General features: G+C 38.9%; 2 protein-coding genes across 2 annotated transcripts; one reads left to right on the top strand and one right to left on the bottom strand.

Annotated features, from left to right (window-relative positions):
* Positions 1 to 327: 327 nt before the first annotated feature.
* LOC307251873 (intercellular adhesion molecule 2-like) lies at positions 328 to 6,361 on the top strand. Its single transcript, XM_080029307.1, has 7 exons — positions 328 to 472; positions 2,131 to 2,335; positions 3,341 to 3,416; positions 5,044 to 5,179; positions 5,262 to 5,576; positions 5,703 to 5,768; positions 5,997 to 6,361. Exons 1-7 carry the CDS (start codon positions 418 to 420, stop codon positions 6,065 to 6,067), a joined length of 924 nt encoding a protein of 307 aa, XP_079885433.1. The 5' UTR covers positions 328 to 417; the 3' UTR covers positions 6,068 to 6,361.
* A 1,408-nt stretch (positions 6,362 to 7,769) lies between these two features.
* On the bottom strand, positions 7,770 to 14,634 carry LOC307252283 (ubinuclein-1-like; the record flags this gene model as incomplete). Its single annotated transcript, XM_080029920.1, has 12 exons — positions 7,770 to 8,343; positions 8,599 to 8,742; positions 8,923 to 9,033; positions 10,617 to 10,741; positions 10,828 to 10,957; positions 11,726 to 11,796; positions 11,895 to 12,492; positions 12,583 to 12,674; positions 12,865 to 13,002; positions 13,420 to 13,515; positions 13,698 to 13,802; positions 14,389 to 14,634. The coding sequence occupies 12 exons, from the start codon at positions 14,632 to 14,634 to the stop codon at positions 7,770 to 7,772; spliced, it is 2,430 nt and encodes an 809-aa protein (XP_079886046.1).
* Between the last annotated feature and the right edge of the window lie 4,359 nt (positions 14,635 to 18,993).

Here is an 18,993-nt window from a genome sequence, read left to right as displayed (position 1 = left end):
CTCACACACACAAACCACTCAATCTTGCCCTCTGTGCTACAGCGCTACACTGCATTATTCTTGACCCTCCCTTCCTTCCTCTCTTGATATACCAACAGAGAACGCCCATGGTGAGTTTCAGAGGCCAAAGCAAAGGAATCGCCTGATCATCAGCTTCAGACACAGACACACACACACAGACACACACACACAGACACACACACACACACACACACACACACACACACACGCACACGCACACGCACACGCACATTCTATTCTGTACACACCCACATGCCCATAAAAACCTGAAGTTCCCTGTGTTTTTCTCAGAAGTCTCTGGCTGTGTAACTGCCAGAATCACACAGCCAGCAACTGATGTTTAAGAGAGACTCCAAATCAGCAGTCAATACATTGAACCAGGGAAACCGATGAAGGATGAGGGCATCTGGATGGCCAATCACGCTCGTGCTCTTTTGCCTGTTCGGCTCAGGTGAGTGAAATGACAGACGGATGAATGTACTAAGAGACCAAATGCTGCTAGCAAACCAGGCTAATGGGGAAGCAGTCAGGGCAGAGCAGATGAAACAAACATTTGGTTATTTTGATTAGTTAATTTTTGGCCTTTGATCACTTTAAGTTTGCTGCGTCACTGCTGTGATGGATGCACTTGCGAGTCTTTGTCCAATGTTGTGAATGTAAATGAGGAGTGAGCAGTACAACTTTATTTAAGACCTTTTTTGGAGGACTAAAGAGGTCAAACTCTAAAGTTTTAAAACTGACTACATATATCACATTCTTTTTCTTTTTGACTCTCTTAAATTAACTTGCAATCCCTCAGATTCATTTGAGACACTTTGGGATGGTCTTAATCCCAAAGTTGGAGGTCTTTTCAACAGGTAGAACAGCTGATATTAAGGGAAATACATCACTATGACGGCATTTAATCAGTCGGCTGGTACATGTGCAGGACATTGAATTATAGTATAGTCAGTTTATACTGAATGAAAAAAGCAGTGGTGAAAAGTAACTATGTACATTTAGTGTTAACTTAAGTATAATTTTTAGGTATTTGTACTTTAATAAAAATGTATACCTTAAGTATAGTTTGCCTTTAGCTATTGTTTTTACTTTTATCTAAATAAAGGATCAAAGTACTTCTTCCATCCCTGGATACCAGGAAACCAGGTTAAAGTAGATGACATTCAGTCATGACAGTTTCTTATATATACTGTATATCTTATTAACTTATTTAGATTTAGCTATAGATGAGCTGTCAGTGTTGTCATAACTTACCAGTGGTCTTATTTACCTACTTTTTGCTGAGTGGCATATGGGAAACAGTGTGACAGCCGGCCTCTCTCTCTCTCTCACACACACAAACATACACACACTCACACATACACATACACACACGCACACGCACACGTGACGCACGCACGCACACGCACACACACACACACACACACACACACACACACTCAGCAATAAGCTCTTGTGAGTGAGATCATCTGATAGGCAGGAGAACAACCTCAGGATTCAGTGGAACAATGGTCATAGAAAAGAGGAGCGAGTTCTTTGACTTGGGCAGGGTGTCCTTCCTTCCTCAAAGGAACACATTGGGTGTATTCAGTGTGCTACAAAACAATGGTTCACAATAGATCAGCTAAAAAGAGTATTAGTTCACGAGATGGCAAAATTCAATTGACCCTTGACTGTATTATGTAAAGACAGTGGAACATGACTCACACGTTCATACAACTCACAGCACCACCAGTATAAACACATGGCAAGATACACAATATATTTTTTAGTGGATACTATGTATTAGATATTTTAACATACATCACTACTACCTATACCTGTGTGGATTCAGGTCACTTTCAAAGACTCCTTAAATCCTGTATTTTTTGGTTATATTCTGTATTTATTATTAGTGGACTAAATAGTGTAAATGTTTTGATGTTAAATGTTTTATTTAACAAAAATAACCTTTCATGTCTATTCAGAGCATCACCGTGTTGAAACTCGTCTGATTCACAATGATTTTGATGGAGCCTTTAAGATGCATTAGATATGTTTATTTATATGTTCACATATTTAAAATGACTGATTGTGTCTTTAATCTCTCTGCCACTCCTGTGACCCCAGCTACCTCATTGCCTGTTTCCATTTACACATCGGCCCCACCTCTTCCATTGCAAATTTCCTCTCCCTCTTCGGCCATCCTCCCATCTCTACCTTTTCCTTCTGCGAGTCTCCCACCTTCCACCCCTTCCCTCATCAGCAACTCTGGAGAGTCAACAGAAGAAGACAGCTGCCCTCTGACGCTTTCACCCTCCACTCTGGTGGTCAGGTATGGATGAAATGCTCGATGGTGTTTTGTGCCCCCAACGAGGCCTACCAGGCAGCACTGTCTGGAAGGCCTTATCTCCTAACCTTATTCCTAACCCTAACCTTAACCAGCGCTGCATTAAAGACTCTGTTGGGAGCACAAAACACCAAACACCGGTGGGAATAGAATGGGATTATGTTAGGGTGGGGCTGAGGCTCAGTGATTAAAGGGTCTGTTTACAGTATCCCAAATAGCATTTTTTCATGCATCTTCCCTTTTGTTCCTCCCATAACAGAACTTTTCAGGACAACCACATCGTACTGACAATTATCTATGATTATTTAGCAGCTGATGACTAAAACAGAGGAAAGCTGTGCAATGCCGAAAAAATAGAATACAAATTTTGCAATTAAATGCAGGCACTACAAGTCAAACAAACACTGAAAAGGCTTTTTCCTATCAGCTATTGAACCAATCGCCTCCTTTTCACTTTGTGTTACCACTAACCTGTTAGGAAAATGTACTTTATCCATACGCTGATAAAAATATCTTGCTCGATCTACTTGAAAAAAAAATAAAGGCAACTTTTTGCATAAAATTATGATGTAGACCTCACAAGAATACTATTTGTATGAACTATATATATTTTTGAATGCAAGGAATACATTTAGCAAGTAAAGTCTACTTAGTAAAATTAAGTTGACTTTACTTGCAAAAAGTATCTTACATTAAAAAAAATTATGTAGTTCTTACAAAGAAAATCTAGTTACCTCTACTTGCAAAATGTATTTCTTACATTAAACAAATTATGTCGTTTTTAAGAAAATCTAGTTACCTTTACTTGAAAAATGTATTTCATACGTTAGAAAAATTATGTAGTTAATACAAATAGTATTCTTGTGAGGTCTACATAATAATTTTATGCAAACATTTGCCTTGATTTTTTAAAGTAGATTGAGCAAGATATTTTTATCAGTGTAGTGCTGTGTACATTTGTGACAATCGTGTAAAACTCTCCTGTCACAGGTTTGGAGATCCAGTGAAAGCAAACTGCTCCCTGCGAAGGATGGGTTTTCCTCTTATTGGTTGGGAAGTCCCATTGGTAAGGGAATTTGAGCTCTATAACATACTACGTGTTGACTTTGAACTGGATAAAACACAGTGGACCTACACCAGCAGTATTCAGTGCATAAATGAACACACTTTTCAAAAGATCGACATTTCTGTATTAAAAATCCTTTCTTTGATTGGCCTCATGGAATAATCTAATATTTTAAGATGGTTTTTTTTTCATGAACTGTAAAAAATAAACAAGGCCTGAGAATTTTCACTTTATGTCTCGTGAATCTAGCATATATGGATTATATGCTTAATTTAATTAAAGCTCTTCAGTCTTTTCCATCATTTTCCATGTGAGTGCTAAAATGATTGAGCAAAACTGTGCAATACCAAGTTGGTGTGCTCTCTGAACCACACCCAGACACTCCAAGAAGGCAAGATACTCAACAGCCCACCTACAGTGCTGCTTGAAAGTATGTGAACCCCTTGAGCCTTTTGGAATTTTGTTTATTTTAACCATTACTAATTCATTTTTTATTAATACTAGTATTTGTATATGAAATAATAACAGATGTTTGTTTATCAATTCAACATTTTTCTTTTCCGGAAATCAATTGTTAAAACAGAAAACAAATGATTTTCCAACTTTTGTATGTGCAAAAGTTTGTGAACCCTGAGCTTCATTGCTTAAATCGAGCAGGTAAATACAATCAGGTTGGCCAGATTGAGTGATGAAATAGACCAATGTAATGAGAGATCTTTAGGGACGAAATTGGGCGGCATTAGAAAAAACAGATATAAAACCAGGTCAGTTTAGGCCCACCAAAGTGAACCCATTCAGGTCAGACATGCCAAGACTAAAGGAAATCTCAGTAGATCTCAGGAATAGAGTTGTGATGTTGCACATTTGTCTGGGGACAGCTAAAAATTGATTTAAAAAAAGTTTGAGCTCCATCGGTCCACCGTGAGGCAAATCATCTACAAATGGAGAGCTTTAAGAGTGACTGAACATCTGCCCAGAAGTAGACTTCCTTCAAAAATATCCACAAGCGTCACAAGAAAAGTGATTTTTCTGGTAAAGGCCAACCCAAACATTACATCTAGTGAATGTGCAACATCACATCTCTATTCCTAAGATCCTCTGAGATTGTATTTCCCTTTTAGGTGTCTGACCTCTATGGGTTCACTTTGGTGGGCCCAAACTGACCTGGTTTGATCTCTGCTTTATCTAGTGCCGCCCAATTTCTTCTCTAAAGATCTCTTATTATTGGTCCATTTCATCACTCAATTTGGCCCACCTGATTGTGTTTACCTGCTCGATTTAAGTAATGCAGCTCAGGGTTCACAAACTTTTGCTCATACAAAAGTTGGCAAATCATTTGTTTTAACTGTTGATTTCCAGAAAAGAAAAATGTTGAAACGAAAAACAAACATCTGTTATTTATTTCATATAAAAAATACTGGTATTGTTAAAAATGTATGATTAATGGTTAAACTAAATTAAATTCCAAAATGCTCAAGGGGGTTCACATTCTTTCGAGCAGCACTGTATAGGCAGAGACATGACCATGGGCCAAGACACACTAAACATCACGTAGATCTAATACACCAGTACCAACCAGATCTAAATACAATTGTATGGCTTTGTGATTTGTGATCGTTTGCAATAGGAAGCTCCAAATGCAACAGGGGAGAGTTTTGTGGTCTGGAGTGTGGAGAATATGACCGAATGGAGCGTCATGCCTATCTGCTGGGCACTGACTGATTTTGGGCAGTGCCAAATCAAGCTTCCCCTAAAAGTCTTCAGTGAGTTAATAATTTTGACTGACACTTAAGAAAATGCATCAAACGTTTCCTGTGTGGTGATTCTGTTGATTTCTTTCCAAAGAGCCTCCAGGGAGTGTATCTTTCGGCTTCGTTAACCAACCTGGGCCGCGGTTTGAGGATGGTCAGTACACTCTGAGGTGCACAGTGCAGGATGTCGCTCCTGTTGAAAACCTCATCGTGACCTTCTACAGAGGAAAGACAGTACTGGGTCAACTGAAGTCCAACAACACAGAGAAGACACCAGTGAATGAGATCTTCACCTTGAACATCAACACCAGTAAAGAAGATGACGGACTCCAGTACTGGTGTGAAGCCAAGCTGGAACTGGGACCTGAAGGACCTCAACATCCTACAGTGGTGAAGTCACAAAAGCTCTGTGAGTGAAACTGTTCACATTCTTTATTACATGTTTTAAAAAAAAGCATATAATTTTTACCTATAATTATTTTCAACCTAACTCCCTTTGTCTCTGCCTCTCTTTAAACATTTCATCCTTGCACAGTCTTGGCGAAAGGATTTCTTGGACATAAACACTTTACAGTGGAGGTGGAGGTCCTACCTAACAGTGGTAGGTTTATGTTTTGTCTGCAATCAATAAATGTTGCAAGTGCACTTTAAAAAAACTCACATTACAAGTGTATAAACTTTTCGTTTTGAGGTCATCCTGAATTTCAGAGAAATGTTGCTCTGTACTCATTTTAAGATCTTGCGTGATCAAAGGATTAGAGTAAATAATAAACTGAGGCAAAACTCATCCTATATTGGTGGAATTAATTAGTCTCTTTCCTCTTTCTAGGTACTTCAAACAGCTGTATTAGACATTTTCTACTGGCTGTCTCGCTCTTTCAGATGATCACCTGGCTGTAAAGAACCCAACGCTTTCCATGCTGTCTGGATGAACAGTTTTTGCTGTTAGAAATGTTTGTCAGGAAAGACTCATTGCGTTGTCTGTCGATAGTTCAGATTGATTAGTTTATCATTAGTGTCTTTTTTTCTTTATTTTCAAAAAACCCAGCCACCCAAGTCTTGTACATTTGAATAATCGTAGATCTGTGAACGTGGTATTTGTGTATATATTGTACGAAAAGGAAGTGACGCGTTTTACTTTTAACATTGCATCTGATCTATCACTGAGGTGATGTTCTGTCTGCTGTACATTAAAATCCATGTCCAAAACAATACTTCCCTGTAGACTTGAATTTCCTCACTAATTGTCAAAATGAGCGTAATTCCAGTTAAAAATTTGCATACAATGTCAAACACGTAAAAGTGGCAACATATTTGATTTAAGTAGTGTTAAAATGGGTATAAATGTGTTTTAAAAAGTGTGTGACCTAAACTTTAACTTCCGAGTTCACACTATAAAAAGGTGTAGGGCATAAGCACAACAACAAAAGAATTATGCTCAGTTTCTTTAGTTGCTGTATGCAACATTTTCATTGCAGATAAACACATCACACATTCTAGTGGGGCAGAAATGATCATTGAGTCGGATTTTTTGTGTGCGACTATATACTTTTTTTTTTTTATTGAAACATTTTGCATAGTCAACCTTTTAGGACATTAGGCTAAAATAACTGGCTACACACCATGTAAGCTCTTTAATATTTATTAATTAAAAAAAAATAATTACATTTCAAAACAAAGCATTTTAAATACAAGTTGAGATAAAGGGTCATCATCATAGTGGATTATCAATGTTAACATTTTCTACAAGATTTTATCTTGTAGAATAGATAAGGGTTGGTGGGATGTCATAACTTTTCTGCTCATTGGTACAAAGGCTACTTTCATCCAAACAGGTGAAGATAACGGAGCAAATAGCAGTAACCACTGTTTCAGCTAAACACAGCCTAATTAATACTAGTGTATAAGCTTGTGCTGGGTAGCGGTATTCCATTGCTGATTTTCATATCAGAACTCCGGTTTTTGTAAGAATCATGTGTCCAATCCATCATCACATATCTGCTCCCTTTTGAAAGAAAGCACAAATAACAACGTACAAGGCTTACTTTCTATTCACCAGTCAAGATGTCTGTAATGTCACAGCTGTGTTACTGGCATTGAAACAAAGTATTAATCTGCAAGGTAGTGGTACTTGATATTATAAATAAGGAAGATACAGGATCACTAAATGCTGAGGACAGCAACTTTTGACAGCTGAAGAAAAACATCTATAAAAATTGAGTGCAACTGAACACAATAATTGTATTGTAGTTGTTTCATCTTAACGACTATCAATGGAAATTAAGTTCGTCAGATGCATGGTATAACAGCAATTTTGTCTTATATATTGGAAACAGTAGTTTTCCAAATAAATAATGAAAACTATGGGCTATAATAAAAAGATGTGGCCATTTCACAGGCAGGGAGGATCTAATATTTTTTTTTTTGCCATTTGTTGCATTATGGGAAATATAGGATGTTTTGCTTGATTGGTGGTAGGGCCTAAAAGTCAGGATATCTTATGCCTTGATCCAACTTTATAGAAGTGCCATACACAACATTTTAACAACAAAAAAATAATCATAAATTAACCTTACCTTGTGTAAATCTGCATTGCGAGTCATCACTGTATTGTAGTGTCAGAATCATCGGAGATTATCTGCACCTGTCCAGCATCCATGTGCCTGGCGAAGTCTCCGATCTGCAGCACCTTGGGCGAACCCACCTGGCAGCCCGCGCTCATGGGGAAATTGACTGGGCTGGGCCGAGGAGGCGGGGGAGGAAGTGGAGGACTTTTGTCAACCCCAAAGCTCCAGCGCTGGACTTTAAGTTTGTATTTGGCGACAGCTGCTGCTATGAGGTGCTGGGAAACCGAGCCAGGTTGCTCCCGAGCCAGCGCTTGATCAGCGAGGAGATTCAGGAGTGAATTTGTCTGAGCAGATGTGGCTTTGACCAGAGGTTCGTCAGACTGTGTGGGTGTAGAGCAAAAAGCGGCCACTGTTGCCCCGTTTCCCATTGTATCCCCCACCTTCATCACACCACCAAGTGGCATGGAACTGGAGATATTTGAGCCCTCCATAAAGACATCATCTGCCCCCTGGGGAAGTACTTTCAGCGATGGGGAGTCTGGCAGAACACTGGGAGGACCACTTATGGATGGCTGGTGCTGCTTCTTCTCAGGTCTGGTCCTCTTTACTCTGAATGCACATGTGAAACATCAAGGGAATTTGTATATAGAGGTTCATCCCAATGAAAAGAGACAGAATGCAGGTGGAGGTCAGCTTTTAAAAATTGTACTTACGGTAATGATGAGAGACTTAACATTTTCCTGCTCTCTCGTATTAGCACCCTAAAACAAAACATGTTGATAAATGGCATGTCTGCATTTAGATTTAAATAAATTGAATTTATTTTAGGTTAGTATGAAGGTTCTGAAAGTGTGAATGACATACCTGTATTGCATCCACCCTTTTGGCCAAAGCGGTTTGACCTCATTATTTAATAAGGTCTTAAGATATTCCTCCAACTCCTGGCTCCCTTTAATTTCCTTTTTATCGCTTTCCAATTTCACTTTTAACACATGACACAAGCACTCCCTATTTAAGATAAAACAGGATTATTTTGAATCAAAAGTTTGAATGGAATTATGTGTGTGAAGAACATTTCTTTATTTCCCTTTGCTTTTTGCAGAAAGCAAATGTCAAAATATTAATAAAAAAAGGTCAGATTTAAGTATGAGTCCATTTCAAATCCCATTGAACTTCATTATATCTGACCTGATCTCCTCGTTCCATTTGAATAACTTCCTCGGACCTCTTTTACCGCCTTTCTCCTCTGCATAGTCCTCTGAGCCAACAGACACTTTGTGTTTCTCCTCCTCTGTAGCCCTGACATGGTACATGCAGAGTTCAAGATAGGAAATAGAAAAATACATTTCCAGTTAACCCAAACCCACAAAAAAAACATAATGTGATATTAGCTGTTCAGAAATGTTTATACATCTTTCCTTCAAATGACATTTGTTGAAAACAACTCCCTCCAATGGCCATTGTTTTAAATTGTTATTAATAAATGGTGACAACTTAACAGTAAATAAAGTCATCGTTTTCCGAAGCCATTAGGGGAGAGTGGCCTAAATTGTGCCGGTGGGGAAGTTGTGCCACCCCTTGTTTCTAGAAAACCGTGGAAGAAATTGAAAATGTGACCACATATTTAAGAAGAGCCATCCATTTGACTCATCCTGTTAAGAAGGGAGACACAAGGAATAAGATTAAAGCACATTTAAGCTAAAAACGTTTTTTGCCTTTCAAAGTAAAATTTCCATGACCAAGGTTTTTTGATGATTGTGTCCGAACAATTATAGACAAGTTTGAAAACATTTGACACATGTTTTAGTGCTTTAGTATGCTACACTTTGAGTCTATACAGTTAGCACGATGTCAGCCCTGAACTGCTGCATCATGCCTATTATCCAAAATTCTGGGTTTGGGGTGATTTGTGCCAAAGGGCCTAGGTGAGTTATAAGTAAGTAAGTAAGTAAGTAAGTAAGTAAGTAAGTAAGTAAGTAAGTAAGTAAGTAAGTAAGTAAGTAAGTAAGTAAGTAAAATGTATTTATAAAAGCACATTTATGACAGTTTGCACTGTCCAAAGTGCTGTACATAGTGCTTTCAGTAGGTAAACAATGAAGGTAAAATAACAAATAAAAGACATAAAGCCCATACATCCACAAATATAAACAAAGATAGTAGTGCAGAGGTAAGATAGTTAATGGGGAGGAAAAACCAGGGTGTACAGATGGGTTTTGAGCCTTGATTTAAAGGCAGAAATGGAGGGGGAATCACATTTGTCAGGTGGCAGTCACAAGCACGGAGCAACTAGTGCGAAGTACATTTCTGAGAGTTGTGCCAGTGGCATGGCTGTATACACTGGTCACTAAAAAGAAAGTGATTGTCTACAGTAGCTCAGAAGCTCAGAAGAGACTGAAATCTCCATTCCACTTAACGACACCACTGATGAGAGTTCAGATGGCCAGAAAGATGATAATGGTGACTTTGTCATTGTGAGCTTTGCAGGCAAAACCACCTAGATCTGCAAGGCCTTGTTTAAGAAAATTGACCTTCAATCTTTGTAAAATATTTACTTTAAATAAACCTTAAATAAGTAATTGTCTTATGGATTTGTCTTGCATTACAGTTTATGAGATATATATCAATGGCACAATTTACCCCATGGTTCTCTCGTGGCACTACTTACACCACACCACATTTTTTTTCCAAAAGCTATATTTCTTAAACAGTTTATTCCAGATCCAAAGTTGTTATTGCCAGGGATGCACAACATCCTTAAATATATGTACATATTTGAGTTGGAGACATAACTGTCAAGGCCTCACTTTAAAATCACTTTGAGTAAAAAGTGGTACAACTTAGGCCAATCTCCCCTACCCTAAGATATAAGTTGATGAACTTACTTGGAAGTCTTGACCTGCTCATAGACTTGGCAGTTTTCTTGGAAACATGCAATCTGCTCGGGCATAGCTTTGCCAATGGCCTCCTTCAGTTTGTGCATGGGATCCTCCAAATCAGGGGGTTCCTCCTTGTCAGTCAAATTCAAGAACACACTCGCATGCAAAAATAACAAGCCATAATACCTGCGATAATGAAAACATCCAACACACTCACCATATGTTTGACTAACAGTTTCTTTACACGTTTGAGGAGAGTGTCTCTGCTGCAGGGCAGGAAAGCCGACAGGTGCGTGTAGACCTTGGAGCGCAGCGGCCCTCCAAGTTCCCGGCACTGCAACTCAATGCTGGATGAAGACAATGACAGAGCTGAATATCACTTTAAAAGACTATGATCAATATCACCAGGTTCAGCTTTGGCCAGGAACACTTAGCGTTATGGTTTAAAAAATAAAACAATGTCTGCAAGCTACCATCGATGTGAAAACAATGCTGGGTTCAATTTCACCTTATGCAAAATGCACTTCACGTTTTTTTCAACATTAATATGGGTCTTTGTGTGAATAGAGTTTCCCAAAGTATGAGAAAAAAACATATTTTTTTCTACACCCCTCTGGAAACCTGTCTAAAAATTCCAGTCAGATGTATCTTCCCTTGTTATGTCATAAGGGGAGAAGCCACCCGCACCCTGCCCAGATACCCCTGATTTCAACTGGCAATTTGATTAAAACTGGCACTTGGATTCAGGGCCAATCAGAGCAGACTTGGCTTTTTGAAAGGTGGGGCATAGAGACGGTGCTAAAACGGAACATTTCAGACACGGGTTGAAATGAAGAGATTAAGCATAATATGTGAGCTTTAAAAGTTAAAAATTTAATATAAGAAGGAAATCAAATGTGTTTGGTCTCAGGGATTAAGACAATGTATTGGTGTAAAAAAAATATGTTCCTTAGCAAATAACCCAAATTTGAACAGCATATTAAACACTGAAGTTGTTGCAAGATGACCATTCTTGCAGTTAAAAAAAAAAAACGATTTCAATGTTCTCCTGGTGTTAGACAACAGTTTGAAAAAAATGCAAAATATGCTTGTGTCTGCATAACTGCATTACTCACTCTAGTAGGATTGAGTTGATCTCTTGAGAGAAGAACTTGAGCTTGGACTCCCCCTCTGAGGTCCTGGCAGCCTGAAACAATAAGTGTGCGTCAGATGAGAAGCAATCATGGACTTGCCCATTTACAATTGATACCATTATTCATCAGACCGAGCTCACTTCAACCTTACCGTCACGAGTTTGCGTATGCTGTCCTCCAGAACTGGGGGAAGTTTCTCTGGCAGAGGGAGCCACTGATGAGCAGAGGTAGAACTGCTTTGTGACTGGACCTCGACTTGATCTGAATGAGGCTTCAACTGCAGGTTAGTCTTTGTATAGGGAGGTTGGGCTTGAGCATTAGTAGTGTCAGGCTGGTTCTGATCATCTGGTTTGGGTTGGAAAAGCAGCGTCTCTGTGGCAGGTAGAGGAAGCAATTTAGGTGCTGAAGTCTCTTCACTGACATCTAATAGGGAGTCCAAATCAATCTCAAAGTCCACCGTGTTGGCTGCCTGGATAAGAGCGTGGTCATTGGTCGATCCAATCAAACTGAGGAGAGGGTCGGTGAATCCTGAACCTCCGCCCCCCGCTGCATCTGCCGGGCACAGAGGGATTGTGGGTGCACCACCCATGACCGCTGCTGCCTTCCGATTTGACTGGTCTGTCTTCTGTCGTTCCTTCTCTTTCTCTCTTTGAAACTTTTTCAACATGCTGGTGACACTCAATGTTCCAAACTTCTTCTTCTTCTTTTTCTTCTTGATCCCGTCTTCAGGTCCAATTTCAGACAAAGCGCTAGAAGTTAAAAAGATGTTGCTTGTCATTCAATCAAATGTCACAGCAGTCTCAAACTGGATCTAAATCATGGAGGTAAAAATGCCTCACCTCGACTTCAAATCAACATTTATTTTCATCTCTCCGTCTTCTCTGCACGACTTCTTCTTTGGCTTATCCTGTCCACCATTCAGTTTACGTTTCTAAAAATACAGGTTTGAAAGTCATCATCAGATACAGCTAAGAACTTTTCAGGGAAACAACACTGGTGCAAAGAAGAGTCTGGCTTTCAATCACTCTGGAACATATTTCAAATTTTAGAAGACATTTTTTTAATACCGTTTCATGAGATTGACAGAACACCAATTACAAAGAATTGCATGCTTCACCTACTTTTGAGGCTTCTTGTACTTGATCCTCTGTTGTGAGGTCTTCAGTGTCTTCAGAAGCCTGGCGGAATTGTAGCACCCCAGAATTTACATAGAATCCTCCCAATTTGGTTGTGAGGGAAGCTGGCACAAATTCATCATACTACAGAGATCGGAAGCAATATTGGATTGATTAAAATAGTATTTATTAATGAGAGAAATATTAGAATGAGATAAAGAAAAGGGTCCTAGATTTTGAGGAAACCGATAACCAGAGCATCCATATTGCTGAGCAAAGGAAATAAGGCAGACGCTTTTCAGATTAACCTGCATTTTGATTGTGAGGCTTCTTGAGCATCATGGGCTCCTCTAGAAGATATCTAGTAAATGATGAGTATAATAAACTTAAAAAGCCAGGAATTCCTAATAAATATGGTAAAAACGAAGGCCTAGATATAATATCTCACAAATGTGTCTTACACAACACAACACAACAGCTCTTCAAAAAGGTGCTGGTACAAGAACATAGATTGGTTAGAATGGTTGGGAAATCCAAACGTGTGGCTTAACAATGACTCACGGCCTCAGAGTTGTCAATGAAGGAGTCCTCATCATCATATCCGTATCCAATATCAATCAGGTCCTGAATGCGGTCCTTTTTCTCATGTTTGCCCCCCTGCAACGAGAAGATGCAAGACTTCGCTGCCCATTTGAGTTCACTTAAAGAGATTGCCCGTTAAAAAGTGGCTATCGAGTCAAATTCAAAATGATTTTAAAATTGGAGGCCAGTCTGTATTTTACTGAAGAATACCTTGGGAAATAGAACAGATTTTTAAAGTTTGCAGCAAAGCTTCTCACATATTTCTCCTCCAACTTCAGCACCATAGCTTCAGCCTCATTGTTCGCTCTCTTTTCTTCCTCTTCAAATCTGCTCAGCGGGACTTTAACCTCTGTGTGGTTGATCTAAAACATGTAGCCTATCGTCAAGTCTCATATCAACAACAATATATTTCACACAAAAACCAGACAAACAACAGAGACATGATGTCTGTTTGTCGAAGGACTATAAACTGATCATTAATTGATCATTCAGATAATTTTTAGAGGAAGAAAGCATCCAGTTGAAAACACATATTTCTATTAAAAGGCCAAATAATTTGGAGTGAGTTGACAGAAAATTAAATGTTATAATTAAACCAATGATGTGAAGATGAATAATAATAATAATTTGGAAAGATTGTAATGTAATTAAATGTAATTGTAATAACTTAGGTTATTTCAAAAATCAAATATCTGTAGGCCTACATGTAACCAAAAAGGTTTGTTTCATGGATAGCATGCAGGCCTATTAAAAACTTAACAAAAACAGGCAAATATACAATTTTTTCTTGATCGATAAAAGTTCAGTCATAACCACAGTCTGTTACACAGAAGGATAGGCTACAATAGGCAGGCTACTGTTGTAGCAGCCGGGTATTGAGATAGGGACTGTTCAAACAAACTCCCAGTTCACTCGGTTTTCTCAGCAGAAGTCAGGATAGAGTCCCACCTTATTTTCTACGAGCTGACTGTAGCTGAACTCGGGAAAGCTTCGCTCATCCGGCTTGAATAACGTGAGCACCAGTCGGACTGTGTCGGTGTCCGCTGGTCGGTCTGGACGCGGTTCTTCCCCCTGCGGTACACCTGACGGGGGCACAGCTGGAGGGGGCACACCGGCCGGGGGCTTCGGCGTGTCAGAGGGCAGAGGGACATCACAGGGCAGAGTGGTCAACTGAACTCTCCGGGAAGCAGCCATCACGACTGGCATCAGGAGCTCACTCTGGGGTTTGGTTTGAACAAGGCATGAATGGTGTAATTAGGTAGAAATACATGCAGGTGTGCACGTGCTCACTGCTCAGCCGTCTCACCTCTGCACTGACCTGCCAACTAGAAACATGGCCTCTTCAAAACGTTGTTGGATATGTGTTCTAAATCTAGCTTTAAAAAATCAAGGTTAAGGTTTGTTTGATGTTTATGTTTTGGAAGAGAGGCCTAATGGCAGATTCAGGCGGGCATATGTAGGCTCAATGTGTTGTTGTAAGCGGGGACAAACCAAAACCATACACTGATGAAAGATCATACATTTCCATCCCTTTTGTATCAATAATTTTCGTATAACCATAAGAAAAGTGATCACGTGAACATGATAAAATACTGTAGGCAACATATTCTGCACAGCACACTGAGCCAGTGCACGAAGAAGTGGTCGTTGATTGAATTGCCGCGCTGTCATGCACAGCGCCTTGTTCACCAGGCGGGGGCGCTGGAGATCCACAAGGACGAGCGGTGCAGACTGTAAATGGAAATTCTGCGATGTATTTATCTATTTATTTTTAGAAGTGAGTGTTTAAGTTTTACCAGATATTGAAGCAAATGGACCAATACAAAAGCGTTCAAGTCCAGTCCAGCATTTAATTCAAATTTAGGAGCAACGTCATCCTATATGTTGAGTTGATGGATCGACAACAGTGCGTTTGTTAGAGCCGAGACTTTAGAAAAAATGGAGGAAAAATAAAAAAGAGGGTAAAAAACGACAAGCAAAATGGAAGTCGTGTGTAAATCCTGCACTTTTTTTCATGCAGCCTGCACTCGGCCAGCAGTGAATTGACTTTGACAATTACAATAACAGGATAATTGCAAGCTGTCACCATACATTCCGTGTTAACATATCACAAAAATAACCAATCTGAGGCACTCACCCCACACACACATGTCCCTGATCTGCATAACACACACAGCACCCCGCTTTCTAATTAGAAATGAATTTCACGGTGCCAGGCTTTTAATGCAAATAATATGGATATTTTTTCTTTTCTTTTTTTCTTCCTCTGACCAACAGAGATGTGTGTGTGTATGTGTGTGTGTGTGGGGGGGGGGGGGGGAGAGAGAGAGAGAGAGAGAGAGAGAGAGAGAGAGAGAGAGAAAGGATCAGATTGCAGCCAAGCTTTGTTTGACTAGCCTCCCCTCTCAAACGAGTTAATGGGTTGGAAGTTATTTAACCACCCTGAGCTGACGAAGCGAGGTCGAACAGTGCGTTGAATTAAAAAAGAGAGAAAAGAAAAGGCGTCAATAAATGTGCTGGGGACAAAGAACTCAAATATACTAGAGTATGGGACAAAGATAGACAGATGGAGACGGCATGGGTAGCCTCTGTGTGTGTGTGTGTGTGTGTGTGTGTGTGTGTGTGTGTGTGTGTGTGTGTGTGTGTCGTGGTCTAGTCGCTGACAGGGACCCCATCAGTGCAGGATCAGAGTGGGGAAATTGGAGGACAATTTCGGAAGAGGGGTGTGGGGGATAATTTAAAGCGATCGGGGAGGCAGTGTCCCAGAGGTGCATAATTCACTCATTCATTAACTAGACCAAACAAGAGCCAATATTAATTAACTCGTTCTTCTTGCCGAGGCGCCCCGAGAAGCGCGTGCTTTGTTGTCGATGGGCCACAACAGATTTTTGGAAGCGAATTGGCTTTGAAAGTCAGAGCTCACACCACAGAGGGTGAAGGGCTGTGTTAAACCTCCAGGTCTAGACTTTTATGATTGTGAAAAAATAAATGAAATAATTATTATTGGCTGAAGGTATCTTTTTCTTACTCAACTACATTTTAGAGTTAGGCTACTTTGGAGATTTAAATGTGTAATCGGAGATTTAAAACACATAATACGCTATCAACTGGATTATATGTAATAGATGAAACATATAGCTCCACCTTGCTGCTTAGTCCGCATCAACAATAATAAAACGACTATGATACTCAGAAAGGAGCCAATCTATATAATGAGCACTTTTACTTAGGCTGCCTTTTGCTTTTGCAAGACCTTGTAATGTAACAGGGTATTTTTCTTACATTGTTTGTTGTATTGTACATTTTCTTTATTAAATTATGTGAGTACACTCAACTGCCCCAGAACCCAGAGACCCCTGATAGCCAGAGGCCCACTGTTAGGCAATTGGTTTTTCGTAATTTTATTAGAGAAGAGTTTAGCTTTGAGTACTGATATGTGTTTCAGAAGTTTAGGCTTGTTCGTCCCTGGTTGATATTTTTTAAATAGCACTGAAAACTTGAAACTACATCCATGCTCCTGCCTTTTTTTCAGCCATCAAAATCTGGCCCAGATTTACTTTACATTATACTTTGACTGAAGTTGTTTGACAGATTGAGTTTCTTTGGCGATATAGAAATCAACAATTATGATAATAATGGATAATAATAAATATTAATTTAATATTTGGAAAATGTTCTACAGAATGAGAAGTTTTATCTGTAACAAATCATTTTTATTCTTTGTTATTTAAAATGTTTCTTTAGTAAAATAAGTTCTGCACTTTTGCCAACACCACCATTCATAACAATAATAATAATAATAATAATAATAATAATAATAATAATAATAATAATAATAATAATAATAATAATAATAATAATAATAATAATAATAATAATAATAATAATAGCAATTCATTTTCAGAGCAGAATAAAGTCAAATAAATAAAAACAAAAATAAACAAATAATCAATAAAATTGTCATTCACACACTGAGGGAACCTTAATTCCCCTCTACTCCACTGGGGGGCGCTCCTCCACTGATGCTCCCTCTCTGTCAGGCCCTGCTAACTTTGATTAAGGTTTAAATTGGCTGAATTTAATGAACGTCGCCTAATTAGGCAGGATAACAGCTTTAATTGATAAGTAATTATCTGCCACAAATTGTTATTAATTCTCCAGCTTCGTCTTATAGTGTATTGCCTCTCCTCTCTCATACACCCAACCTACCCCCCTCCCTCCAACATTTTGTATTTATGTAAACAAGCAGTAGTAAACAATTAGGCATATGTTAGGATGGGATATTCCAGAGGGTATCATCAGGCTGTGCTTGGTGGACTGGCAGTTTATCCGGCATTATTTCACTCATTGGCTGATATGTTTGAGCATTAATTGCTTAAACTGTCCTGTCATTTTGGCCGGGTGCCATCGGCTCCATGCTGTTATGACTGTAGCAAAACAAAAGGCTGCTAGAAAAGTGGTTGAGTGACTAACAAACAGAAGTATAATTACAGAGTTAAAAGAGAAGTGCTTTGAGTGCCTTAATACCAGCATCATTTTCTTAATCTTTCCTCCAATAATCTTGCAATTGAAGATCGAGTTATAGCTTCAGCGATTATCCACAGTTACGTTGTTCAGTTAAGTTAATTTAGTCTGTATCTTTTATTCTAATTTATAGCGTAACGACAATGCAACAAAAGTTAAGACGCTTAACTGATTTACCCAAACTGTATGAGTACATATAAAATGAATTAAAAGAAAATGTACTGGCAAAATTTTTTAAGAATACCAAACATCCTTAAAGTGGCACCGGAATCAGTCAGATTTCAACTTGAATCTCCTGAGTGAGAAGCTTTAAGAAAATGATTCTGTCTAAATCATCTGAGCATCTAAATACAACTTCTAAAGTAGTGGTTCCACTAAAACAGTGACTCTCTCTCTCTCTCTGGATTATCAACTGTAGATCACACATCACAAACACTGGTTCCTGAAAAGTAGTGAGCCAAGCTGTGAAAATCAGAAGGATGTGGTTGTGGAATGACCTTTTGATACATGTGTATACTCAAAAAACACACTTACACAGCAGTAAAGTTTTGGCCCAAAGGTTATAAACCAAAGAATATCTGTGAGCTAGACAGCTGAATGTGTCTGTTTGGTTCAAACAACCTTAACACAATAGTCCCACAGTCAGTACTGCACATCTTCTACAAATTATGACTGTTTTACAGTTTTGAGAATAATGCCTATTTCCCCTTTAGCAGCACATATGTAGCCAACATATGCATACAACTCCCTGTAGCTTGTCAGTTCATCCGGACTATAATACTGTACAGATTTAGGTGATGTAGGCGGTTGATAATATATTGGTGCAGACAAACACTAAACTTTTGGCACCAACACTTAAATATGATCATTCAATAATGGAGACACTATGATTAAGCTTTATTGGCCTGCTGCTTAATCAGCTGTGACGACTTGACTTTTCTTTAACCAGTGTTATTCCTCACTTAGCTACTTATGCATTAAATTGAATATATTAAAAAGTATCTGAGAAAACCAAACCAAAGAAAAAAC

Source organism: Ammodytes marinus (genome assembly GCF_949987685.1).
Source record: "Ammodytes marinus genome assembly, chromosome: 6".
NCBI lineage: Eukaryota > Metazoa > Chordata > Actinopteri > Uranoscopiformes > Ammodytidae > Ammodytes > Ammodytes marinus.
Note: the sequence above shows the minus strand (reverse complement) of the source record. Positions and strands in the feature narration are given on the sequence as shown.